This window comes from Ambystoma mexicanum, chromosome 6q (genome assembly GCF_040938575.1).
Source record: "Ambystoma mexicanum isolate Mex_15411 chromosome 6q, UKY_AmexF1_1, whole genome shotgun sequence".
Taxonomy (NCBI): Eukaryota; Metazoa; Chordata; class Amphibia; order Caudata; family Ambystomatidae; genus Ambystoma; species Ambystoma mexicanum.
This window is the reverse complement of record NC_090937.1, coordinates 768609013-768636898: the sequence shown is the minus strand read 5'-3', so window position 1 is coordinate 768636898 and position 27886 is coordinate 768609013. Positions and strand designations below refer to the sequence as shown.

Below are 27886 nucleotides of genomic sequence, written 5' to 3'. Positions count from 1 at the left end.
AGTCCAAGTCTTCGTTGTGTAGCAGGTCAGCAATGTCTGAAACATGGGCTACCATGGAGCGGGCATTTATTAGTGCACCCTTAGTCCCGAGATCTACTGGGTATAGGGGTGGTGGCACAGATTTGTGCGTACTTTTCTGGTCACGGATGGGCTCACGGTGGAGTCTACTGTTCAGTTGAAGAGGGTGTAGGGATGGAGTCCTAGTCACCTTATTGTGGGCTAGTTTAGATAGAGGGTCATGGAGCCTTGAGAGCCTGGCACGTAATCTAAAGTTCCTCATGAGAACAGGGCAAGGTGTGGAGGTCATTTCAGTTGATTTGTATGGGTTATATGCGGGCTCAAGTGCTAGTAAATTGGGTAGCATGGTTAGGTATTGGCTGTTCAAGATGTGCAGTATTGATCTCAGTAACACTGTGTAAAGCGCATGGAGATACATTGTGATATTGGGCAAGATAAGGCTAGTACAGTGTAGTTGTTATCCAGTAGTGTAAGGTCTAGTCTAATGGGTCACTTAAATTCGATTTTTTCAATCGAGGCACAAAGGCATAGGTCACTAGCAGGGTGCATAGGCAAAGGGTCACCTAAATTCGATTTTAGCAATCAAGGCACAAAAGCATAGGTCACTAGCAGGGTGCATAGGCAAAAGGGTCACCTAGATTCGATTTTAGCAATCAAGGCACAAAAGCAAAGGTCACTAGCAGTCAAGGCACAAAAGCATAGATCACTAGCAGGGTGCATAGGCAAAAGGGTCACCTAGGTTCGATTTTAGCAATCAAGGCACAAAAGCATAGATCACTAGCAGGGTGCATGGGCAAAGGGTCACCTAGATTCGATTTTAGCAATCAAGGCACAAAAGCATAGGTCACTAGCAGGGTGCATAGGCAAAAGGGTCATCAGAAACAAAATTAGGCAATACCTATGTGCTAAGGCTAGTAGCAATTGGGGGCGATCAGACTCAAGTTCAAGTTGTGAGGCGCAACAGAGTTCGGCTATACAGTTATCCTAATGTTAGCGTCAGGTGTGGGCCTAATAGGTAATGGACAGTGCAACATATACAGACATAGTCCAAGTGTCATTGCATGGTGATCATTAGAGGGCAGAGCAGTAGTTAGTTAGCGGGGCTGGAATGCATTCAGTAGGACAAGCATTTCAGGTTATCAATGAGAGCTGGTTTTAGACATAGCGCCAACAGCAACTGACTTTGAATGGCAGATGCAATATTACAAGAGTTGCGGGTCAGGTACAGTATAGTGATATGAGTCCTGCAGTAAATGCCCCTAGGGCCTTACCGTGAGAGTCTCAGTGGAGCCGGAGAGGTAGATAAGGTGCAGCGCCTGTGCGCTACCATTGCGCTAACAGGCGCAAACAGGGCCTTTGTACGGCCTTCGTGCAGGCCGGTGTATCCGCCTACCGGCGGAGGCAGGGGGCTTTGATGTGCCCGGAATGAGGCTCAGCCTCGCTGTGGTGCCGCGTCGCGCCCGGCATGGAGGAGTCAGGCAGGCGGGAGGGACACGGTCAGGCAGGCCGCCGTGTGCTCTGCAGCGGGTCTGCAGTTGCTGCGTGGGTGGTCTGCTGGAAGAGGGGGGGCTCCTGCCCTCTACCCTCTGCGGAGGTCGTCTGGAAGGGGCGGTAAAAGGACCTGCAGTCTCTCAAAGTCCTGGAAAACCTAAATTTCCATGAGCGAAAGGATTGGTGGCATTGTTGTTGCGTGTCAAGTGAACAGGCTGTTTCCCTATCGGCCTTGATGGCTTGTAGAGTCTCTTCAACCTTTTTTACAAAGAGGTTGACACACTCAAAAGACATTTATTACCTTGGGCTGAAATGTGTTGCTTTTAACCGCCACTGGTGGCTTAACACTTGCCCATCTGGCAGAAACCTGTATCTGCTATGTCGACAGCAACTGAGATGGCGTGGTCTGACGCAGCTTTACCCCCAATATAACAGTGCTTCATCCCATTTGTCAACGGGTAGGAAATCAAGTATTGGTCCTAGTTTGAACCATAGTTCACGGTCGTAGCGAGGGAGAATCGCAAGTGAGTTTGCTGCCTTGATAGTCATTGCGGCTGTCGTGATGACTTGCTTGCCAAAGGCATCAGCTGTCTCCCCTCTGTCAGGAGGCACCATAAACGGAGAGGAGAGATTGGCAGAACGCTTAAGGGCGGCTGCTGAAACAACTGAGTCTGGGCAAAGTTGAGTGTGAAGCCACTCTGTAGAGGACTCTGGGACTTATATTTCTTTTCAATATATTTTTTATTTACTTATATTTTTCTTTTTGGGAAGGCTTTGAAAAGAATGGCAGTCTTCCTTAATATCACCCAGTACTGGAATGGCTATCATTGATCTTCTGGCACATTCCCACTGTTGGTAAAATAATTTCTCCTTTTTCTGCTCTTCAGGCAGCAGATCAAAGAGTTTTGTCGCTCATGCCATATGTCATGGAAAGGACCAATCTCGGCCGTAGGCGAGTGTCTTGGCACCAAACCTTCAAACTCGCTTGTAGAATGTGTGCTTGGGGAACCATCCATCAGATAGTCATCTGCGTCTGTGTCCGTATCTTTGAGGATGACTGCAGGCAAAGGGGCCTGGAAGGTGGAGGAGGTAAACCTCCCTTTACAGGAAACTCATGAGGCTGTGCAGGAGAAGGCAACTGTGGAGTAGAAAGCTGATGTTGGAGCTCCGAAACCAGTGTTTGCAATGTGGATAATATATCCATTCACACCTCTCTGGAGCCAGAAGGGTGCCCACTGGGCAGGTGTCACTGGGGGGGGGGGGATGAACAGGTCGCTGTGGAAGAGGAAGCTTTTGCTTTGGTGATGCTGGGGGAGGCATGTTGGCAACAAGAGTCACCTTTTCCATTTCCTGCGTCTCCTTTACAACGTATTCCTCTGATTAGGAGAAGTCTGATTCCACACCTATTTGCAGTATCTGCTCAGAGGGCCCATGGACATTGTACTGTAGGTGATATGACATATGGCATTTATGACGCGCCTATACACAAGTGTTTCAAGGCACGACGAGGCAACGGAGGGGAACAGAAGGAAGACCGAGAACAATCTTACTAGGCCAGGTGACATTGAGATCGCGCAAGTGCACTGGAAAGTGAAAAGAGTGAGGGGAAAAGGGGGCGGGGAAGTGCAGTACATAGGATAAACAGTAAATAAATAAAATAAATTAAGAGGTGAAGCCAGCTGGTGGCAGGTGCAAGGCTAAGTGCAGACATCGAGTGTCAAGTGCTGGTAGGGGGCTATAGGTATATAGAACAGCCGGAGGGTGCAAGGATTGCCAGGGGGTCAGTGCAGGTGTGCAACTGGCAGGGAGGGGACCTGGGCTCAAGAACAGAGGGTAGCCAGGTGACCAGTGCAGTTTCAGATTCAGCCAGGCGTTCAGATGGGAGAGGGAGAGAGGAGGAGAGAAAGCAGAAGCAAAGAGGAAGGTCTTGAGGTGCTTCCGGAACCGGAGATGGTTCTCCTCAATTTTCAGAGAGGCACGGAGGCTGTTCCAGAGGGAAGCCCCAGCCGAAGAAAGATCTACCACCAACTCGTTACTTGGAGAAGCGACTGACACTGCCCCAGCCGAAGAAAGATCTACCACCAACTCGTTACTTGGAGAAGCGACTGACCCTTAGAGAGGTGGAGGCGGATGAGCAAAGAGCTCAAGAAGGAAGATATTTAGGAAGAGAGAGTTTAAGGTATTGAGGCATCAGGCCCCAGAAGGCCTTATGGACAATGCAGAGGGTTTTGAACTTAATCCTCGCAGCCACTGGAAGCCAGTGCAGAGATTTCAGTCCTGAAGAGATACAGTCCCTGGGCTTGAGGCCAAGGACAAGTCTCACAGTCCTGTTTTGGATAAGTTGCAGAGGGCGGAGAGTAGAGGCAGGCAGATTTAGAAAGAGGCTGTTGCAGTAATCTAGCCTAGAGAGAACCAGAGCTCTGGAGACAGTGAGTTACTGGGGAAAGGAGAGGAAAGGAAGAATACCTCTGAGTAGGTGCAGCTGGTAGTTTGACTTCTTAGAGACGTCTGAGATGTGAGGAGAGAAGGAGAGTGTAGAGTCGAAGATGATCCCTGAGGTTTGTAGCCTCACAGGTGGGAGCAGGAAGAGGGCCAAGAGGAGCCAAAGAAAACAATGGTTCATCAGTCAGCCTCAGAAGATAGGACAATGCAGACAGGGTCTCCCTGTCCACTGTTACTCCTCTTGGGAACGTGGAGACTAACCGGGGCAGTCGATGATGCAGACGTGGTTGGCTATGACGTTGGTGTGGATGGTAAAGTACTGATTGTAGCAGCTTTGGCTGTAGACGGGGCAGTTGATGGGGCACAAGTAGTTATTTTCATCGTCAACAGAATTGTCGACAGGATGGTTGTCGTCAAAGAGGTCTTAGCCTTCAACAAGGATTTAGGGAGACAGTGGGTCATGGACGGGGTCGACAACACTGTAGACGAAGGAACTATAGTCGTGGATGAGCGCTGCAGTCCTTGCAGGTCTTGGATGAGAACGATTGCCAGATGTCACAGCTGGTCCAAGTCATGGTCCGGATAAAGACAGTAAATACACTGCTGATGAAGATCTTCGATGTAAACATTCTTCAGATTACATGTCGAACAGGCCTTTAAAAGGCTCCTCTTCCTCGTTTATGTCATCTCCACCGACTCTTGAAAAAGGCATCAGACGGAAGATTGGACTCCAAGGCAATGGAATGGGACGAACCTTCACAGCGGTGGGCGAGAAGCGATGCAGCACCAAACTTAAAGGTTAGATGGAAAAGAAAAAGGCAAAAATAGACCCCGAAAAAGTCTCATTTCTAGAAGAGAGAATTGTCGAGGACTACTAAAACACGAGATGTGCGGTAAATAAATCTGAAGATGCCAACCAAGGGTGGAGCTAAGGGGACCTGTCTAATTGGCTGTGGGCAGTATGACCAAATATTACTATAACAGAGCACTTAAGTGACAAGAAGTTTAAAAATGTAAAGGTAAACTGCTTTAAAGTTACTGAGGATTCCCAGCCTGACGGAGTATTCAAAAGCATGTGAATCCAACGCTGGAGAACTGGGGGTTCTGGAAAACAATGTTAAGGATAAGGGTAGAAAAAGAGAAGAAAGCAGTAGGGTGAGAAGGATACTCCTTGGAGGGCTGTGGCCGCAAGTATCACCTCGTCTCCCCAGGGCTCTTTTAAATGTATTAACCGGACTGCGTATGTCAGCAGAACATTAACAGTGAGTCCGGGGCTGTGTGCCCGGTGCAGCCTGGGATTTCACGGGGCCCAGCAAATGAAAAGCCTGGAATGTGTGGGTGGGTGGTGCAGCCCGGGCAAAGAGCAGGGCTGCCTAGCCCAGACCGTGGGAACGCGGCAGCCCGGCATCAGGCAGCGTGGCCATGCCCCATCGACCCACCACAGGGCCAATCTAGAAGCAGGAATCGAAATTAAGACTGTATAAGTAGGACCTAAAAGCAGCTTCTGGGTATGATATATGATAAGATATATGGCATTTATAACACGCCCATACACAAGTGTTTCAAGGCGCGATGAGGCAAGGGAGGGGGAAATGAGGGCAGACAGACAACGATCCTACTAGGCCAGGTGACATTCAGATTGCGCAAGTGCATAGGAAGGGGTAAGTGCATTACAAGGGATAGTAGAATAAATAACAATAAGTAAAGTACGGCCAGCAGCTGGCAAGTGCAAGGGTAAAGGGTAAGTGCAGGCACCAAGTGTCAAGTGCTGGTAAAGGGACTGTAGGAATACAGAAAAACAGTCCCCAAGTGCAGGGTAGCAAGGAAGGCAGTGCAGGTGTGCAACTGGCAGAGGAGGGGACCTGGGCCCGAGATCAGAGGGTGGCCAGGTAGCCAGTGCAGTGTCAGTTTCAGCCAGGAAATCAGCAGGGGAGAGGAGGAGAGAAAGCGGAAGCAAAGAGAAAGGTTTTGAGGTGCTTCCGGAACCGAAGATGGTTCTCCTCAAGTTTCAGGGGGGCAGGAAGGCTGTTCCAGAGGGAGGCCCCAGCCGAAGAAAGATCTACCACCAACTCGTTGCTTGGAGAAGCGACTGACCCTGAGGGAGTTGGAGGCGGAAGAGCGAAGAGCTCGTTGAAGGATGATATTTAGGAAGAGTGAGTTGGAGGTATTGAGGCCCCAGAAGACCTTGTGGACAATGCAGAGGGTTTTGAACTTAATCCTTGCAGCCACTGGGAGCCAGTGCAGAGATTTCAGTCCTGGAGAGATATGATCCCTGGGCTTGAGGCCAAGGACAAGTCTTGCAGAGTCCTGTTCTGTTTGAGTTGCAGAGGGCGGAGGGTGGAAGCAGGCAGATTTAGAAGAAGGCGGTTGCAATAGTCCAGCCTAGAGAGAACCAGACCTCTGGAGACAGTGAGCTTCTGGGGGAAGGAGAGGAAAGGAAGAATACCTCTGAGGACGTGCAGCTGGTAGTGTGACTTCTTAGAGACGTCAGAGATGTGAGAAGAGAAGGAGAGTGTGGAGTCGAAGATGACCCTAAGGTTTTTTTGCCTCACAGGTGGGAGGAGGAAGAGGGCCAAGAGAGGCCGGCCAGAGTGACCGGAAAGGAGGGTGTGGGTGTACTGATGAGGACAATCTCTGTCTTACTGGCATTAAGGCAGAGATCATTGGCGGCACACCACACCTGGATGGCAGACAGACAGTCAGAAATGAGAGAAGGAGAGGAGGTGGCTGAGGGTAGCCTGAAAATGAGCTGATTGTCATACACATAGCACTGGAAGTTGGGGCAGAGCACGGCAATGTGGTAGGCAAGAAGTGCCAGGTATTGGTTGAAAAGCCAGGGAGAGAGGATAGACCCCTGGAGGACACGACAGGTAGAGATAGAGATAAAGGAGAGGAAGGACCCCAAGTTGAACCTGGTAGGGTCGATCAGAGAAAAAAGAAGTCAGCCACGCCAGGACCTGACCGGTGATCCCCAGGTTATCACAGAGACAGTTGAGCAGGATGGCATGGTTGACCGTGTCGAAGGCCGAAGAGAGATCAAGTAAGATGAGGACACAAGGGATGTTGGAATCAAGGTTGGAGAGCAGGTCTTCACAGATGTTCAGGAGAGCAGTTTCCGTGCTCCTGGCAGCTCTGAAGCCAGACTGATGATCATGGAGACAACCAACAGATTCAGTGTGAAGACTGAGCTGGGAGATAGCCAGCTTTTCCAAGAGTTTGCCCAGGAAAGGAGTTATGGAGATTGGGCAATAGTTAGTCGGACAGGATGGGTCGGCAGAGGGTTTCATAAGAAGGGGGTGCACAAAGGAGTACTTCAGAGGGGAAGGGAAGACTCCAGTGGCGAAAGAGTGGTTGCAGAAGTCGGCCAGTGCAAGGGCCAGGGAGTCAATGTGGTCCTTGATAGTTTGAGGATCAGGGGTGCACCCGTTTTGACGAGACTTTCATAGATCAGACTTGTCTAGAAACTCATCTGGGGAGAACAGGGGAAAGGCCAAAAAGGGGGAGGGGAGGATGCCAAAAAAAAGGGCCAGAGGAAGAGCAGGGAGTAGAAGAAGGAAGGGGAGAGGAGGAGAGAGGACAGGATGTCCTGAGTTTTAGAGATCAAATGAGAAGCCAGGGGCGTGCAGAGGTCCTGGGAAGGGACAGGAGCGGTAAAGACTGCAGCAGGATTGGCCAGTTCCTTGCAGATTTTAAAGAGTTCAGCAGAGTTGTTGGATGCCGCAGAGACGCGGGCTTGGATGTGGGCTCTCTTCTTAGTGCGGACAGAGAGCCGGTATTGCCTTTGGAGCAGGCGGCAGGCCAGTTTGTCAGATGATGAAAATGAAGCACGCCATTTCCTCTCAGCCACCTTGCACTTGCGTTTAAGGGTGACGAGGTCTGAGTCGTACCAGGAGTTGCACTTGGCTTTGGGCTTCAGACGGATCCTCATGACAGGGGCGAGAACATCGAGAGTGTCAGATATAGCAGAATAGAGCATGGAAAGGGCTGCGTCAGGATGTGAGTCAGCCAAAGGGGGGGAAGGGGTGGGAGAAAGTGGTGGCGAAAGCCTCAACAGACACGCGCTTCATGGGTCGAATGCGCTTCATGGGTATCCAGCATTATGCAGTGACCAGGAGCAACGACGACGGGACAAGGAGCTAGTACGTAGCGTTCCACAAATCTAACTTCCACATTAGATTAAAATATATAATTGCGTCGATTATTTATGCCATATAGATGTGCCCTTATGTAGATTTGGAGATTGTCCCAAACACACAGAGTTATATTCACATAGGTGTTTCTTTCGCATCAGTTGGGCTGGGGAGCTAAAAGGTAGCTCCTGGTAGCTGTAGGGGGTCAAGCTAACCAGTCTCTTCTAGGCTACAAGCAGGAACTAAATAGCTCCTAGCTTCCCTCAATTTCAAACCCTGGAAGAGTGGAGGTGTGCTGGCCCACTCGAGGTCAGGCAGGTGGGCCAACAAAGAGAAGACATCCTGGGCAGTTCCCACGTGGGTACTGCCCACTCAGACATGCAGGCAGGCAAGGAAATAAGTCCCAGGCCTCACCCTCGAGACAGCTTGGGTAAAGGGCTCTGGTGTGCAGCTACCCGCACCAGAGAGCAAAAGGGATTAGGGCAGGACCACCCATCTGCACAGGCTCAATCATAGAGCAGTATGTCCCCATTCCCTGAGTGGAGTAGAAAGATGTGTGGCGGTGAGTGGGCATGGGTTCACTGTGATGATAAACAGAGCCCCTGTGTCGGCAACAGTGAAGACGGCTCCCTCGTGGGTATGTGGTGCTACTGTAAGATAAAAAGAGCATGAGTTGGTGTGGCATGACTGCTGCACTCCACATGGGGTACATGGCACCGCCATAATATTGATGACACCTAGAGTGGGCCAGGCCCTGGAGTAGCAGGATTGGGGTGGCCCTGCCCACTACACAGAACAACAACAAAAAGAACTGTGCCTGCCCTGTGGCACCTCACGGGCCACTTGGGTGTTGTATGTATGCTACAATGCTGGACAGAGAACCTTTAGGATGCTATTAATCTAAACATTTAATCAAAGCAAAATCAAGAGCAGTTTGGGCGTCCTTTTTAAGTCCCTGTTATTAGCATAGCAGGGTCAGCGGGCATGTATATTATGTGCATGCAATACTCTCAATGCTAATTTGATTGTTTATGCTATGATGTGCAACCCAATCACAGCCACACATGGCAGACCCGGGTTTTGTGCATGTTTACACTTTGTAGTGCTTGCAATTATTAAATGCTGCTCACCATGTAACATGCATGGTAGGAGACATTTACATGAGTTTCTTTGGAATTCCAACAGCTTTTAGAATCTGTGCCGGCATTAAAATCTGATGCAGGCGGAGATGGTATCGTATTTCTATGGCAGATTTGCAAATTAGGATCCGTGTCCCTTCGACACAGAAATCCATGAGAAGTGGGTTCACACAAAGCATACATAAAACCGAAGCATGCTTTTTACGAGCCTCTTCATTTAAAATTAGGCCTTTAGTGTTTTCATCACTACGCAACTCCTCCAAGCATGCCAATGAGGGTTGCATATCAGTAGTGACTTTCGAGACTAAAACACATTTCCTTTTGTTCAGGACGGAAGGTCAAAGAAACTTCAATCCACCGATGAGCAGTATTTAACACTGCTGCAACAGGACAGAAAAATAGCTAAAAGCCATTCTAAAACACGAGCACAACTTCACATGCAGCATTCATAACGTGATGCTCATTTTGTTTGCTGTGGACCATTGACCTACTCAATCTCAGGCTGCCTTTAATCTTCAAAACATATCAAGATCACTAAAAAGGAAAATGTGTTACCTTCTTGAAAAGTGCCGTAGTCGTTTGTCTCCAAGTGCCCATACATGTTGGAAAACTGGCCCTCGCAAGGTGCATTCCAATCCATGAAACTAAAACAGAAGGTCACATTTATTAAAATACATGCAGGAAAGGCATAAGTTCTTGTTAAACATTCTGGAATTCATAGCATTAGGTGGGAAGTGGGAATTGACAATCTGGCCGTAAGGGAATCCTGACCTTTGAGACACAAGTGCCTTGTCTTGAAACCAAAACCTACTACCGGATCCCAAAGCCATTTTGGCGGTAACTAATCAGTTCAAAATTGTCAATGGCAGACAATGCCTCAAAGGTGGAAAAATTACCTTCATGCAAGCTAGACCTAGAGGAGGACTGGCAGTTTTACTCCCAGTATTATGGCTTACATTTCACTGCCAAAAATAGCTAGAAAATGTTAACAGAACCAGATTGCAAAAGTTAGACCATTTTGTTGGACCTCAACCCAAAATGTCCTGGACATCTGGCTCATATGGTTCATACAATGTTCTAGATCTACAAAACTCTAGTGAAAAGATACAGCGCCAATGGTTTTCAAGGCACAAGAAATCCTGATTGTTAGGTAGAATTGCATGCAGCACCCTCTGGGACCACCACATACAATTAGGACTACAGGTGTAAGCAAAAAACAACCTTTGGTATAGGTCTGTACTACACAGTTTTGTGGTAGCGAGCTGAGCAGCCAGGCTTATCTCAAGAGGGAATGTGAGCAATACAAGCAGTTACACAGAGGTCTTACAATCACAGTGGTTCAAGAATACTCACTCAAGGATTCTTGGTAAAACACTTATAAATGTATTACACAATCATTTAGAAAACATTCACTAGAATGTTAGGCAACTTAATATTATACACAGATATACTTCAACAAAAAACCAATAAGTTTCTGAACAATTTTAGCTCCCCTGAAATAGGAGCCAAAGGGCATTTCAGTCAGATTGAATGGAAAGGCAAAGGCATAAGTTAATAGAATACTTTCTTAGGCAGTGCAAATAGTTATAGATCACTAGAGGACTCGATTCAGTTCACTAGACATAGGCCAAAGTCAATGCACTAGTGCCTTGGATAGGAAAGAGCAGTTCTTGAAGTAAACAGTAAAGTCTTTGCCAAAGTTCTCAGAAGTAATTTGCACGAACAAGAATCATATGTTGGGTCACAAGATGATTAGGCCTGTAAGTTGGGAAAGTTCCACAAACTTTAACCGCGAGAGAAGTGTTCTCTCAATCGGGTTGCACAGTACCTTAGTATGAAGCAAAAGCTGCAGCTGAAGACGTTGGTCCCTGGCAGTTCCTGCAGATCTCACTGTTCCTGAGCCTCAGTCGTGGGGACAAGAGGGAGGACGTCGGGGGACTCCTGCACTACACGGGATCGTCGAAATAAAACGCTGACAAAATGGAGTCACTTCAGTTCGAGTAGCTGTTCTACAAGCACACAAGCTGGACTCCTCCCCACTGGTTAATCCTAACCAGCTTCGAGAATGGTATCCAGGTGGCTTACGAGTGGATTGGTCCCACCAACTCAAAGGAAGAAGTCACCCTTTAAGGGGCTTCTCTGTCGAGGGGAACTTGGCAATTCGGACCTGCAGCAGGGCTTCACTGAGCAAACCAATGGTCCAGCAGCCGTCCTCTTCCAGCTGGTCTTCGGTTCTTTCGTTCCAGTGGTCGACTATGCTTTCCAGTCTAGGAGACTTGCCTTTTAAACAGTTTTCTGCCATTCATTCCCGCCTTGCTGCCACTCACCCAGCAGGGTGGCTGTCCTTCCCGGACAGTCAGCCAGCCAATCACACCAGAGTGCATTTGGGTCTCCTAGGAGATTAAGCACAGGGAGTTTCAGGCACCTCCCTCACTTCCTGCCCACCCCAGACACTCAGATGCCAGAGGCGGTCTTTAGTCCTGAACCCTGCAAAAGTCATGGAAACAAAGGGACCAAATCTGGTTTGGCGCACAGAGACAAACACTAGAAGGACCTTTCCAAAAAGAAATTGCAAAAAAAAGAGGACCGGGACCCGTTTAAACAAAGGGGCTAAAGGCGCAATCTTGAAAAACATGGCTCCCCTGATTTTTAGCTAGAGGTGTTCGCGGTCGGGAAAAATCATGGTAGTTTGTTCTAAAACCACTGCCAACAGCCATTTCGATAGAAAAGGGTAGCATTTGACTGCTACATGAGTTTCTAGACACAGTGGATACTAGGTAACCCCTCCAGCACTCTTATAGGAAGATAGTGTGTGCTGGATCTAGGAATTTAAAAAGACTAGTAAAGTCAATTTAACCTTACATTCTCTGGGAAACAGTAGTTTATCCCAGAGAAGGTTGTTAAACCTTTGGGAAGTCTAAAAAGACATCCCTTTCTCACTGCACTGAGGGTGCTATGTAACACACATGAAAAGATGATGCCTATGGAGTTATCTAAAACTCCATAACCAAAGAAAACACAAGAGTAAAACACATTCAAAATACATGAGAGAGTGGGGAAAAGGCTCACTCTCTCTCCAGGTAAAAAAGAAAAAGTCCTAAATATACAGCAAAGTTGCTGGGGTACGCTAAGGTGAAGTGAATTACCACATTTTTGAGAATTCTCACCAACACTCGCCCCCCACCACCCCCAGACTAAGGGACAGGAGGATTTAATCCACCCCTGGATGAATCTCCTTACCCCAGTCGGTCATACATTCTGGAGAGACCAGCAACATAGTCACACAGAAAACAAACATAATTAAAAAGTACTGAGCTCCAAAGTTCAGCAAAAGAGCTGGGGGTCTCTAAGGTAGAGAGGAATTTGCACATTTTGAGAATTCTCCCCAACACTGATGAAAACCACAGTGCTTTAAACTACCCACCTATGCACATGTGAAAATGTTATAGCAGTTTGAATGACCTTATGTTAGTGTTAACCTGTATATCATTCTTAGTTTTCCCTTTCTTAATGCCTGCAGACTTTGCATGTACTGTATTTGAGAGGACAGGATGCATCTATGATCCAAATTTACAAAATGAGTGTGGGTGTTTTATAGAGCCAGGACACAGACTGAAACACATGGTTGTTCATCCCACCTTAGTATGAGAAGATCAAGAGCAGGTGGCGCGTGGAGTGAGAGTAAAACAGACGAGCAGTAAAAGGGGACGAGCCAATCTAATTCATTATACGGAGCTAGCCCATACACACTCTCATACCCTCTGACTGCCATTCATTAGAGGAGGGAACTGGGAAAGGACTGGGCTGCTGAGAAGGAAAGTATTGCTTCTGCACATTACCATAGAGTATACGATGTAAACAAAACTAAAGTTTTTTCAAATTACTTTGTAAAAGTATGTGCTTGAACTCTTGCGAAACATAAAACCAAATGTTTAACTAGGCGGGGCGCACTGCCAAATCAAACATTACTAACCTGTTTTGAACGGAAGGGTGCTCTCCAACCATGCATGCCATGTTGTTCCCAAGGTTATAATTTAATCCACTTGTCAGACAGATCGGCTGCGTGGCCCAAATATCTTCTGTTGGATAGAGACCTAAAGAAACATTGTTAATGGAACACTAAAAACAAAAGGGTGCTGTGACGTAAAACCAATACATATTACCTGCATTGTGTGAATAGCTTTTCTCTGATTCAGCTCTGAACAGTGTGTTAGGCCCAGTGCGATGGAATGATAATGCATGGCTTATTCACGATGGGCACAGTACACATTGCACCACAGAGACTAAGGAATCTGCCTCTTCATTTGTCATAGTAATAGGTCTATTTCTGGGCACACCAGTCAAATACATACAGCATGCATGGTCACAATGTGCCCGTCATTTGGAAAAGAAGTACAGAACATGCATGCATATATTCTCCTTGCGTATTGACAAAAAGAAATATTCCTTTGATCAGCTCAAAGCAGAAAACAGGACCCTGGAATAATCTCACATTAGAAAGGGACCATTAGCAGTGGGTAAGTACATACTAACTCAAAACCAGGAAATCCGAGGGTGTTAAGAGCAAGGCTGGTTGTGTCTGAAGGGAGGGCTTTATTGTTACATTTTCAGACTATTAAGAGGTAGCAATTGGAAACATATTTACAAGGACGGGAGGAGAGGAGTTGGGTGTCTGTAGGGAGTAGAAAAGCCAGTTTACTTTAAATCACGTTTACGTCATGTGGAGTTTATGATGCATTCTACATTAAAGAACAAGTTACTTATCTGTAACTGTTGTTCTCCAGCATGGGTCTGGAATATTCCCCGTCGTCAAGCTGGGAATCCTCGGTAAAGAAAAAAAATCAGTATAAGTTTTGTTTCTGATCTGTCTTTCTTGGTAGTAACCAATCACTGGTCTCTGGGTCATACTGCCCCCAGCCAATGACTGCCCTCTCCCTAAGCACATCCCCTGGCAGCCATCTTCAGATTTGGTAGCACGTAAAGTGGCAGTAGGACCAAGTGAAGAGCCGCAGAGGCGAAGGAGGGAGGGTTTGCATGTGAATCCATGCCAGACCCATGCTGGAGAACAACAGTTACAGGTAAGTAACTTGTTCCTTCTCCAGCATGGGGGTCTGGCATGGATTCACATGCTCATGAATATAAAAATACATAAAAGTACAACCATACACAACCACGGGAGGTGGCAAGGCTCAACATTAAGCATTTCAACAACTCAACATTAAGCATCTCTTACCTCCTCACCAGGTCCGCCTTCAGGCGGGCAGGTTGCGCAGCTCTGCTTGGCCGACCCAGGACTCCTCCCTGGAATCCCGGTCGACGCAGTAGAATCTCGTGAAGGTGTGAATCGACTTCCACGTAGTAGCCCTGCAGATGTCCAGCAGGGGCACACCAGATAGGAATGCCGTGGTAGCAGCGATTGTTGTGGTCGAATGGGCTCTCGGACGGCCGGGCAACAGTCGGTTTGCCAACCGGTGACAGTGCATGATGCAGCCGGAGAGCCATCGGGAAATGGAAGTCTTCAAGAGAGCCTTACCTTGTTTCACAGGTCCAAATTTCACAAACAGCTGTGATGTCTTCCGAAAAACTCTTCGTGCGGTCCACGTAGAACTTCAGCGCTCTAGCTGCATCCAGCGAGTGCAAAGTCCTCTCGGCCGGCGACAAAGGCGACGGGAAGAAAACTGGTAACACCAAGGGTTCGTTGAGGTGGAAGTCCGACAGCACCTTGGGCATGAAGGAGGAGTGCCTCATTAGCACTAGCCTCGTCTCGTGGAAAGTCAAGTACGGAGGCTTGCAGGAGAGGGCCTGGATCTCTCCCACTCGTCGTGCGGAAGTGATGACCACAAGAAACGCTTTCTTCCACGATAAGTACTTCAACTGGGCTGAATGCAGAGGCTCGAATGGCGGCCCCATGAGCCTGCTCAGCACCACGTTGAGCTCCCACGCCGGGGCCGGAGCCTTCACCGGAAGGAATGAACGGAACAGTCCTATCATAAACTCTTTCACCAGGTGCTGGGACCACAGAGATGATCGGCCAGGAGTTCTGGTGTAGCAGGAAATCGCTGCTAGATGTATCTTGATGGAGGCATGAGCTAGCCCCTTCTTGGCCAGGGATAGCAAGTACGGCAGCACTCTTGGGGCCGTAATCCATAGGGGGTTAATCTTCTGTGCGCGGCACCAGACAGAGAACCTCTTCCATTTGTGTCCGTAGCACTTGAGAGTTGAGGATGCCCTGGCCTTTGCAAGCACCTCCTTACAGTCCGCCGGGTTATCGTACCCTCCAAACTCTAGTACTGCAGGAGCCAGGCCTGCAAGTTCAGCGACCCCGGGTCGAGATGGAGGATGGCGCCTCCTTCTCTGGAGAGAAGATCTGCATCCGTCGGCAGTTTGACTGGGGGGAAGCTGACAAGTCCAGAAGGCCCGGAAACCAGATCTGCCTCGGCCACGCCGGTGCGACGAGGATCATCCTGCACCAGGATCTCTTGAGTTGGCTGATGAGTCGCAGCAGCAACGACAACGGGGGGGGGGGGGGCTGTTGGCGGGGGGGGGGGACGCATACAGGAACAGGCCGTCCCAGGGGAACGAGAAAGCATCGCCCATGCTCCTCGGCTGGGGACACCTGCTGGCGAACCTCTGGCACTTGGAGTTCGTCGCCGTCGCGAACAGGTCCATCTGGGGTTTGCCCCATCATTGGAAGAGTCAATCCGCTTTATCCTGAAGCAGCTCCCACTCGTGGCACGAGCACAGCTCCCTGCTGAGTGAGTCGGCGATAGTGTTCTTTATCCCTGCCAGATGAAAGGGCACCAGAAACATCCCCTGGGCGACGGCCCAGTGCCACAGATCCTGTGCCTCCTTGGACAGGGCTGGGGATCTGGTGCCTCCCTGCTTCCGGATGTAGAACATCGTGGTGGTGTTGTCGGTGAAGACCCTCACCACCTTAGCCTTGAGGGATGGAAGGAACGACCTGAGGGCCCAGAACACGGCTCAGAGCTCAAGGGAGGCGTCCATCGTCACCGTCTCCTGATGTGCCGGGGTCTGAAAGTCAGTGCCTGCCGCGAGATGCGCGCGGGTGCCCCACCACCGAATCGCTTGGCAGAAGGCCTCGTTGAGCGGGATCCTGTCTTCGAAGCTGCCCGCCGCTTGTATCCAATGGGCGTCAAGGAACTCTTGTAGAGGATGCATCCGCAGCCTGCACAGGCACACCAGTTAGACGCGTGAGGACATCATGCCGAGCAGGGACTTGATGGATCTCGCCTTGGCCAAGTCCGTGGCCAGCAGGTGCTGCACTTTGCCCAAGATGGCCTTCGTCCTCTCCTCCGACGGAGAAGCCAATCGCACCACTGTGTCGAGCTTGGCTCCCAGAAACAGTGCGACCTGCAATGGAACCAAGTGGGATTTCGAGTAGTTGATGGAGAATCCCAGATCCGTGAGCAGTTGGACGGTCTTCGCTGTGTGTTCGACGGCGAGTTCTCTTGCCCTTGCACGAATGAGTCAATCGTGCAGGTAGGGGTAAGGTAAACGTGGATCCCCCGCAGGCACAGCCACGCCGCTAGGCACTTGGTGAATACCCTGGGCGCCGACTTCAAACCGATTGGAAGGGCCTTGAACTGGTAGTGCCGTCCCTGGACCACGAATCTGAGAAACTTTCGGTGTCCTTTTAGAATGGGGATGTGAAAGTAAGCATTCTCCAAATCCAACGACAACAGGAAGTCGCCCTCCTCCAGCTGTCCTAGCACGTGCTGGAGGGTGACCATTCAGAACTTTTGGGCCTTGATGTACTTGTTTAACCGACGCAGGTCCAGGATGGGTCGCCAACCGCCTGTCTTCTTTCTGACAATGTAGTATCCTGAGTACACTCCGGAGCCCCGGAGCCTCTTTGGGACGAGCTCGATGGCTCCTTTCTTCAGCATCGCCCTTACTTGGACGTGGTTCTCCTTCCTGGCCACGGGAGGAATGCGGGGGCACTTCTTTAGAAATTCAAGTGTGCGCCCTTGGGACAGGGCATCCAGCACCCAACGGTCGGTGGAGATTGCCGTCATTGCTGCAAAACTCCCAAGGCCCGAGCCGTCTCTGTGGGCATGTCCAAAACTTTGGTTTGTACGTCCTAAAGGAAATCAGTCGCTTTGAGCCACCTCCGTCGCCAAAGGCAAACACTGTTGCCCAACTGGCAGAAACCGGTGTCAGCAATGTCCGTGGCCACTGTTATGGCGTGGTCCGACGCCACCTCTCCTTCCTGCAAGATCTCCAGGGCCTCAGCCCTCTTGTCGTCCGGGAGGGAGTCCAGCAGGGGAGCAATCTTAAACCACAACTCCCTGTCGTAGCGGGCCACAATCGCTAGCGCGTTGGCCAACTTAATTGTCATCGCCGCCGACGAGATGCCTCATCCCATGGCATCCAGTTTCTTCCCCTCACTGTCCGGTGGGGAGGTCGAAGTTGAAGCCGTCGCCCTGCCGCTTTCTTCTTGGCTGCCGCCGAGACGACCGAATCCGGGGTCGGCTGTGCACTAAGGCACAAAGGGACGGAATCCGGGACCCGGTACTTCTTCTCGTACCGGTCCCTCTTGGTGGGCGTTGTGGACGGGTTCTTCAGGAGAGACAGCCCTTCGTCCCAGATGTTGTCAAGTAACGGGACCGAGAGGACCGTCTTCCTCTTGGCCTCACGCCGTTGATAGAGGAAGCCTTCCTTCCTTCTTCTGTTCTTCGGGGCAGAGCTGGAAAAGCTCGGATGCCCTGGCAATTATGGCATGGAAAGAGCCAATTTCGTCGGGCGGGGAGGCCCGAGGGGGTGGTGATGGCAGGCCCATCCCGTCGTCATCCGTCCTTGTTTCCTCCCTAGGATCAGGGGAAGGCGATGAAGGCTGAGAGGGCCGCGAAGGCTGGAAGGGTAACCTCATCCTTATTTCCGTACATAAAGCTTGGATTGCCATCAAGATGGCCCCAGAGTTGTCCTGAGGCTCGGGCACCGGCTGCGACGGTTGGGGGGTGGAGTCGTCCTCCTCCATGGGCTCGTCGGCACCACCGTTGCTCTCTTCGTCCGCCTCGTCGGGATTCCTCCCGTGGGAACAGACCTCCTCGAACCTCTTGCTGAGGACCTTCACGACTCCAACCAGCACCTCTTCAGGAGAGCAGAGTGTGCTCTCATAAGGTTTAACTGGAGAACGCAACAGCCCTTCAGGGACACATCTGTAACCACTGTAAGCTAGGATCAGGTTTACCACCCGTCTCAGTAAGTTGTCTTCCAGGGACAACCATAGGAGATCTAGAGATGCATTGTCCGAAACTGGTATAAGGATGGACACGTTTCCCTGAAAAATAAAACATTGACATTGCAGTAGCCACTGGAGCCACCACATGGACTCCAGCACCACCAGAATGCAGGAGGTCATGAGACCTAGTAGGCAAAAAAAGGCAGGCGGAGGAACCAGCTGCTGGGGCTGATAGACATGAACCATCTGGAAGATGTTTGCCACTTATTCCTCACGAGGGAAAGCCTTGCAGAGGTGAGTGTCCCAACCAACTCTGTGGCATCTGAGGGACGGACAGTAAAACATGAGACTTCTTGAAGTTAAGGGAGAAGCCCAAATTGTGCAATAGGCTGCATGTGTAGGACAGACGTTCGACCACCAAGTCCAGGGGGCAGGCTCGAATGGGCCAGCCATCCAGGTAGGGGAAGACATGTATACTCACCCCTCCCGAGGCGAACCACCATCACCACCAACAGTTTGGTGCAAACCATGAGGGCAGATGAAGGGCCGAATGGCAGATCTTTGAACAGGTATTGGAAAGGCCGATTTCAAACCTCTTGTTAATTTCTGTGGTTGTGATGGACCAGCACATGAAAGTAGGCGCCCGGAGACCCAGGAAGACCAACCACTCCTGCAGTTCGAGGTACTGAAGGATCGGGACAAGGTGACGATCTTGAATTTGCCCTTGCTCAGATACAAATTCAAAAAGCACAGATTAAAATATACGATGTAGCCCTCCCATCTTTTTTCGAGACCAGAAAGTAAAGGCAGGGTCATCCCCTGCCTCGCTCTGAGCGGGTCACTGATTCAATGGCACCTTCCGACAGCAACAGACGGATGTTCTTCAGCAGGAAAGTATCCAGAGGTAGTGATGGGCCAAAATGAGGATGGTTGTATGGGCCTTGAACAAAGGGGAAGCAGTAACCCTTAGTCTCAAATTATAAGTCTCAAGTGTCGAAAGTGGTGCAATGCCGCTCCTTGGCAAACAAGGTTATTCTCCCATCCACCTGGGTGAAATGGACATAGTCCCAGTCAGAGGTTTTGACCCCTGGGCCGTTGTGGGGGCAGCTGAGGCGGCAATGCCCCCTTCCTGGGTACCACAACCTCTACCCTAGCAGTTGTGCAGGGCTTAGCTGGCACTTGGACGGTACCTGAGCATCTACCACAGTGGGAGAATGAGATGAAAGGGAGAAAGACCCATCCCCTCGGGGCAGAGGTGCAACACTAGACTGTCAGGCCTATTGACTTGGCAACAGCCTTAGAAGCCTGAAACATCTGGAGGGACTTGTACGCCTTCATGTCACAGAATTGACAGAGAAAAAGGCCCAGCTGTAAAGCTCGCCTGCTGCCTCCTTGTCTTTCACTAAGGTGTTGAAGCCCTCCATTTCCTCTGCGGGCTAGTTCTCTGCTGTACCGGAGATCCAACACTCCAAAGACCAAACGGATACTTGGCCATGCTTCGTCACAGTCCACTGCAGGGATCGATACTGGTTTCTCCATAACAACACACATAGGGGTTTCTACTGCTGTACTGAAAGCATGCAGGGTCCCACATGGAGCACCCTTATCCACAATGCTGATCAATTTGTATTGGACCTTGGGTTTGTTGGGTACAGACAAAGTGTTTCCCCGACTTTGGGCACCATCCTCTGAAAAGAAGCTTGATGTCTACCTGCAGTAGACACAGGAAGGATATCCAGAGGTGTCCAGGCTGCTGGCCTCCTGTAGGTCCATGGCCAAATTCATTGCGTCCTCTTCCTTCCCACAGAATTACTCCAAGAAGTCCTCAGCCTCACCTGTGTTGAAGGATCCCAGTCGAAAAGGGATGGGATCCCCTGCTTCAAAGATTTCAAAAATCTATGAGAAAAAATTGCCCATTGGAAACAGGGCACTGAACAACACAGATGGCACCTGGGCAAGGCGACGGAGGGCTCTATGCCTAAAGGCGGAGCCGCCCAGCGCTGGGATGGAATCAGCAAGAGCTAAGACACAGCACAAAGTTGTGCTGTTGTGGTCCAGGGAGGAGTGCTACCAGCTTCACCAAGCACAGTAGGTCCTCTGGTCGTCACCAAAGCCAAAACTGTCTGTGTCCTGGCAAAGCCATGTATCGTATTAGAGTATAGCGCAGCTTCCCAGGAATGAAGCTCACAGCGCCATGGAATTGAAATGCAGCAGCGGCGGGGCGGGGGCTGCGTTAGACTGCGAGCAATTAGTGCTCCCATGTCTATTCCCTATTCACGTGTGTGCACAAACTATCATATGCAGTATCCGTGATGAATCCTAAATTATGTAATTCACAGAAAAAAGCTGTACTTAATAAAAACAACAACATTAGGCAATAGGGGCAAAACGCATACGTGTGCAAGTTAACATAACAGTTGAACACAACACCCCATCAAGAACATTTGCATACCATGTCAAACGTGTTAGTTCAAAACAAGGCTTTAAACAAAAAGACAGATGGTTCGGCATGGTGGCTTCGGTTGCAGGTGTTCGTTCTGTGGTAATTACCGCAACACTGGAAACCGTTACACTCCACCGTATTTACACACACACAAACACATTGATTAGTGCTTGGCTAACTCAGTATGCGGCACAGACTATTTTTAAAAAGGCTCATTAATTGTCTCGTCCTGTCGAGCAAAAAGGAACTTGTTTCATGCGCGCTTAGGCCGTATATGGACAGACCGGTCCTCCCAATGCTGCCTGCAGCTGTGGGAATCCAGGCATTCAAGTTTACGTGCAGTTCACTAATCGAGCTGAGCTCTGGTGGGCTGCGTCGGGCCCTGCCGCCTCCCTCTCGCTTCTTGGTGCATACCGATGTCAAGTAACACTATTTGACTTGTATAACGATTGGTTACATCGAAACAGCAGGGTGCAATCGACACGGCAGATTAAAAACAGTAAAGAATAGGAGTAACCTTTTGTTTTTTCGGGATCAGCAACAGCATCTGGGAATGGAGGAAGAAGTGGCTCTGGGCAACGAGTAACAGTGGTCATGTCTGGCCTGAAAGAAGAAAAAAAAAACAAATGGGTGAAATAATTAAAGATTTCATAAGAGATTCTTTTTTACTTTGGCTATTATATACACGTGTACAAGACGCTCTATCATAACTGCACATTTGAAAACAAAGTTTAAAAATTAATTTACAGTATTTTATAAATGCATCAACGCTTAATTGACAGGTTATTTCTCCTTCCTTTATCAAAAACAGACGATGCCCAAGAGGATGCACGGAATAATGGTCGGATTACTTACCTGTAATATTCATTCCAGTCTTACACTCCCTCGTCACAATGCTCACCTCCCAGGCCCTTGCCTTTGCTCCAGGAACTCTCCCATCCCAAGCCTTTACAGTTTTATTACCAGGAAGGCTGTGGTGGGACGGCAAAACTGTGACGAGGAAGAGGAACACTACGAGTAAGGAAGATCACCGTAAGTTAAGTAATCCGACCATAACCTCCACGTCCCTCATCCTTGTCCAAGTACTTACCTCAATACCAAGTCCAAATGTAAAGAGACCTTTGAAAAGCCACTCTGACTGCTTGCACCAATTCTGTTATTTTGGGCCAGGGCTCTGAATTCTCCCATTTCAGTGCATCCCAGAATGCACTTTTTAGAGTCAAGACACTGCCATATACCTTGTGGACCTATACTGAATGAGCCCTAGTGGTTGCTGATTCACCCTCTCATATGACCCATCTTCTGATGGTCAATATTGTCACTTTCCTTCCTGCGTCCAGAATCCAAATGTGGCAATTATTTCTTAATTGTTCAGTTTTCTCCAGGTATTCCAGTACTGCCTTCTTCACATTTAGACAGTGCCAGGTTTCTCCCCATCTAGACAGTACCAGGCTGCTTCCTTAGCGGACCATGGTTCTGGCCAAAAGCACCATCCCCTGAGATCCATCTGACTACTTTCAAGTACTGAGATCAACAACACTGAGCCAATTTGGACTTCCCTTCAAGCTGAAGTGATCGCAATCAGGATTGTGGTCTTCAGCATGAGCAGCCTGTTGGGTACAGGCCCCAACTTCTAGTATAAGTCTGTACTACGTAAGGTTTTGGTAGTATGGTAGAGCAGCCAGGCGTATTTTTTTAGGGTAATGGGGTAATGTGAGCTACAGGCAAGTACAATGAACTCGGTAAATACATAGGCACAGAAAAACTCTTATACACTTGTAGTTCTAGTAAAATAGTTATTTATTTTATATATATACACAAGGTAAAGTTACATTCAGTTAAGTACCTACTATTTCAAACTAATACACACAATAGAAAAATGTGCAGTTTGCAGCACGTTCTAGGATGGCTCAAATAGCAGATCGTCTTAGGACTGATTATGCCCACCAGTCCAAGGGAGGAAGTAGTCCTCTTCGGAGCTTCCTCATTGATTCAAAAACAGGGTCAGGACAACAGCAGTCACTTCAGCTGGCTTCATTAGTTGCTGGAAGGTGCTGCAGGCATCTCTGGTCGTCGTCTTTGGTTCTTCTCTTCCAGTGGTCACCTGGTCTGTTGCCTCAGGATTCTCCCCTTTTAGCCAGGAACCCAGTCAATCAACACTCATGCTACATTCCAAATTCCAACCTCCCAGTTGGAACTGGTTCCAGGCAGGCATCCCACAAGACAAATAGAGTTTTGGACTCCTCTCCCCTGCTTCCTGTCCTCACAGACACACTGGAGCCTCATCAAGCTTATCAAATGATTCCTTCCAAAGACAAAAGTCAAGCCAGGACCCCCCTCCCCCACCCATGTTGGCAGAAGAAGGGCCAGCAAAGTGTGTAAACAGCCTGCGAGTAAAACATGCACAAAAGTCGGTAGAACATGTCCACTGCCACGATCCGTTCAGGTATGCCTGTCACTGTAGCAGAAATGTTACAGGAGCAGTGAGAAAGGGGGATACAAGGTAACCCGTCAGCGTCCCACAGAGGGTAGAGTGTGCTGATCTCACAAAAGGAAATGCCAAGAAGGGCCTTAGAGCCATAGTGAGGGGTAGGAGGACTTGAGTGTCATTGGTATAGTTGGTTTAGAATATTCAGATGTAGTCTAGGATGTCAAATTGTGGTCTGGTGAAGATGTTATAGAGTGTGGGACAGATGCAAGCACTGTGCGGGACTCCACATAGAATGGGGGAGGGAGCAGCGCTTGCATGCTCTGCAAACACTCTCGACTCTACCCCTCTCGGAATGAGGCGATCTATGATGTTGGGTGTGTATGCACCAGGCTTCGTCTTTAGTGAGGGATTGTGGGGCAGAGACTGGGGTCTCAAGTTCTCTGAAGATGGTGAAGATTTCCCTGCCGTCTGACTTCTCATTTGCAATTCTAGTGTTGAAGGATGTGGCTTTAGTCAGAATTATTGCCTGTTTGTACGCTTAGAAACTTTAGTAAACTCCAATTACGAGGGGTCTGCAGAATTTCTGTGCCAGGTGGATTGGGCGATCCATTTTTTGTTTCGGAGTTCAAGTAACTCTGGGGTGAAGCATGAATTAGAATGTCTAATGGGGTTCGCTCTCCGTGCAATAATGGGGGCAATGGAATACACTGCCTGTTTAAGCAAGGAGGTGCAAAGGTCTGCAAGGATGTTGGGATATTTGGAGAAGGGTGGTTTGAAGTCTAGAATGTCCAGGAAGGGGATTAAGGTCTTTGGTCAGCTTGCCGGAGCTGCCCGCTAGTGCGGGTGGTAATGGGATGGTTGCAGGCTTGCGTTTCCTGGGTGAGGGATGGAGAAGTGGATGATATGATGGTCAGACCAAAGGCATGGTAAGTTCGATATGATGGATGACAGACAATTGAGGTCCACAATCCAATCCAGTGTGCAGCCTTTGGCATGCGTGGGATTAGTGATGCAGTGTTTGAATCCTAGGGTTTCTAGTTCATTGGCGAGTGCCTTGGCATGCAAGTCCTTCGGATCATTGAGGCCTAGGTTCAGGTCACCTGGTAGGGTGATCTTGGAAGAGCTCTTTAAGTTGTCACTAAGGAGAAGGAGGAGATTTTCATGGAAATTGGAAACAGGGGCAGCAGGGCGGTAGACAATGTGGCATGTGATGTTGCAAGTGGGATAGATGCCGAGCTTGAGCAATAGGATGTCCCCATTTCCAACAAGGGAAGTGTTGATCTGTCTGAAAGGAAGGGACACTTTGGCCACGAGTGCCACCCCTCCTCTTCTGACATTGAGGCAGTCTTGTCGGTAGATTGTGTAGCCTGTGGAGAGTGCTAGCTAGATGGGGGGCGGAGGGGAGGAAGAGTCCTCCTGGAGCCAAGGTTCTGAGATGGCTAGGGCATCAAGGTTGAGAGACGTGATCAGGTTGTTGATGTCCAGGGGAATGGAGCGGGCGTTGATGAGGGCACAGATCAAGGGGGGGAAAGGCGAGTTCCTGGTTCTTGAGCTTAGCTAGGGCACAGTTTGAGGGGGGGGCCATGCACCTGGGTTTGATGGAGACTGCATGGCTGATCGTTTGGCCTGTGCCTGTGGCGGTCAAGGGTGTTTTAGGAGGGGTGGTATGGGTGGCCGCTAAGCTCGTTATCTGTAGCGGATGGGGCATTGCCGTGTGTTGGATTGGGCGAGCTAGCTATCGTGGGAGTGGGTATTGGAGACCAGGATCTTCTGTCCCGTCTAACAAAGGAGGTGTGTGTGGATTCTGCTCCGTTCAGGGCAAACTTACCGATGGGGGAAGCTGGGATGCTGGCCAGTTTTGCATCATCAACATTGAGAACTTGTAGCCCACAGTAATAGCAAGAGGGGGTCCAACACTTGGGGGCATGCATGAATTATCAGTAGAGACAATTCTGGTAGCAATGGGTGAGGGACTCGCACTGTTGGCCATGGGACTGTACTTTCTCGACATTAGGTGCATGTATAATGGCATCATTTGGATCGACAATCTCAATATAAGGTGCATGTATAACGGCAGCAATTGGATCAACAATCTGAACATTAGGTGCCTGCATATCAACAGCATTTAGATTGCCAGTAGGAACATGTGGATCAACAGCATACGGATCAGGTAGATCAAGAGAATTGGAATGGGTGCGGCCGATGGTTGTACATGGGAGCACAAGTTTTGTAGCAGTAATGCCTTTCTGGTAACAAAGTGTATGGAAGACACATTAGCAGACATAGGTCTACTACCAGGAGTAACAAGGAGCGAATCATTATCAACACTAGTGGCAGGTAAATCGACAGTATTGGGAGTGCGAGGGAGAAACAACATTTAGCAAGCTTACAGGATTTCTGGCAAAGGAGTAAGGAGGCCTGTTTGTGCATTTGGAAATTTAAACAATGGTGTTCATGCAGAGCCCGGGGACGGCTTTCACTCGGTTAATACCAATCGACTCCTTTAAGCTAATGATGGGGTCGGGAGCCGAGGTATCTGAGCTCATGAGGGCGTTGGTGTCAGTACAAATGAGCATACTTGACAATACTGAGCTAGTGTGAATGTGTTTCATTGAAGTGCTGGATGTCCAAGGCGTGGTGGGGAGGGTGCCTTGCACAGGCTGGTGGTTGAAAGGAGAAATTACCGTACCGTAATGTTCTTTCTATGGATTCTTCTACCACAGATTCCTCATCTTGATAGATATCCATCTCCCAGCTCTACCGTTCCAAAATTCTTCGAACGGCGCGTAGCGGACCTCGACTCGGCCGTCAATTCGTCTTGTCTGACTCTCGATCGATGGCTCTGGATGAGAAGTTAGGCATCCTATATATACCACGTCACTACGTCCCATGATTCAGTTCCTGCAAATCTTTCCCCTTCCCGACTGAACGCTGCAGAAGAAAAACCACAGGAGGTGGCTAACCAGCCATTAAAACATTAACCAGCGTACACCCCAACAGGGTGAGCCCACAACAATGTGTGAAGAAAAAAGCTACATATGTATTTAAAACACCAATCATCATCCCAGAGCCATCACCAGATGCCTTCCAGTTTGGACAGAAGCGACAACCCACAGAACTTTGAGCGGGGAGGGTCGGTGAGGAATCTGCGGGAGAAGAATCCATAAAAAGAACATCATGGTAAGGCAATTTCTCCTTCAATGGATTGCTTTTCTCCCACAGATTCCTCATCATGATACTCCCCAAGCAGTTAGAATAACGGAGGGCAGAAAGATTTAAACCAGTAGATTCTGCAGAACCTCCCTACCCTACCTAGCATCAGCTCCACGTGCAACGTCCAAGGCATAGTGCTTGGTGAAGGTATGTAAGGATGACCAGGTGGCCACCTAGCAAATATCCCGAATAGGGACCTCTCTCTGGAGGGCCGTAGATGCGGAGACTCCTCTGGTAGAGTGAGCCCTGATGCCCGCTGGAAGTTCCTTGCCTGCCGATTGGCAAAACTTGGATATGCACAAGGTGATCCACTGTGACAGGGTTTGTTTAGTGACAGCAAGGTCTTTTCTAGACAAGGAATGGGCCACAAAGAACTGGTCTGATCTCCTAAACTCAGACGTACGAGCAACATAGAAGCTTAACGCTCTCTTGGGATCAAGATGATGGAACCACTCTTCCTCCTTCGAGGGATGCGGAGGAGGGTAAAAGACAGTTAAATCGATAGACTGGGACAGATGAAATTCTGAAATCACCTTAGGAAGGAATCCGGGCCTGACTTTAAGAGAGAATTTTTCACAAAAGAACTTCAGGAAGAAGGGTTTGCAGCACAAGGCTTGTAGTTCGCTAACCCTCCTGGCAGACGTGATCGTGACCAAAAAGTGACAACAGCCGCAAAGAACATGAATGCATAGGCTCAAATGGAGCAGCCATCAAGAAAGTCAAAACCAGGTAAAGATCCCAATCTACAACCCTCCCGACAACAGGGCTCTCAGTTCTTCCTGGAAATCCTGCCCCGGTTGGATTGGGGGAGGTGGAAGTCTAGCGGGAGGCCTCTTTAGAAAAGGCAGACAATAACCCCACTGTATCAATTGCAGGGCCCAGGCGTCAGAAGTTATTTCCTGCCACTGGGGCCAATGCCCTGCGAACTGTCCACCAACCGGTGAGAGGGGAAAATCAAAGCGGCTTAGAGGGTGCGGGTGACCCCAGCCGCTGCTGTTGCTTGTTTGCCCCTTCCGGGATGCAAGAAGAGCCTCTGCCCTTGCCTGGCTTGCGGGAGCTGCACCTTCCTGCCATAGGGCACGTAACGTCTATAGCTGCTGCTCCTGGAGGCAAAGCTGAAGGCAGGTTTGGCCGGCTGCACCGCTAGGCTCAAAGATTTAGCAGCCAATTTTGACTCTTTGAATTTCTCCAAGGATTCATCTGCTTTTTGCCTGAAAAGCATGTCACCTTCAAAAGGCATGTCCAGCAACCTAATTTGGGGAGAAGTTTTAAGATATGCTTGGCATCTCATCACAACTGCTGAACCCATTGCTCTGCCAACACAGTCTACTATGTCCAGGCCAGTTTGTAACGACTGTTTGGCTACCTCCTTCCCAT

The 27886-nt window shown here is 49.3% G+C and overlaps 1 protein-coding gene across 2 annotated transcripts in view; it reads right to left on the bottom strand.

Annotated features, from left to right (window-relative positions):
• The window catches only part of TMEM131L (transmembrane 131 like), a 909664-nt gene that overhangs the window by 37397 nt on the left and 844381 nt on the right, over window positions 1-27886 (bottom strand). For both annotated transcript variants that reach the window (XM_069631301.1, XM_069631300.1), the window contains exons 31-33: window positions 21383-21468; window positions 13194-13314; window positions 9776-9864 (exon numbers count right to left, since the gene is read on the bottom strand). In XM_069631301.1, coding sequence (XP_069487402.1) covers window positions 9776-9864; window positions 13194-13314; window positions 21383-21468 — 296 coding nt within the window. The remainder of the gene's footprint in view (window positions 1-9775; window positions 9865-13193; window positions 13315-21382; window positions 21469-27886) is intronic.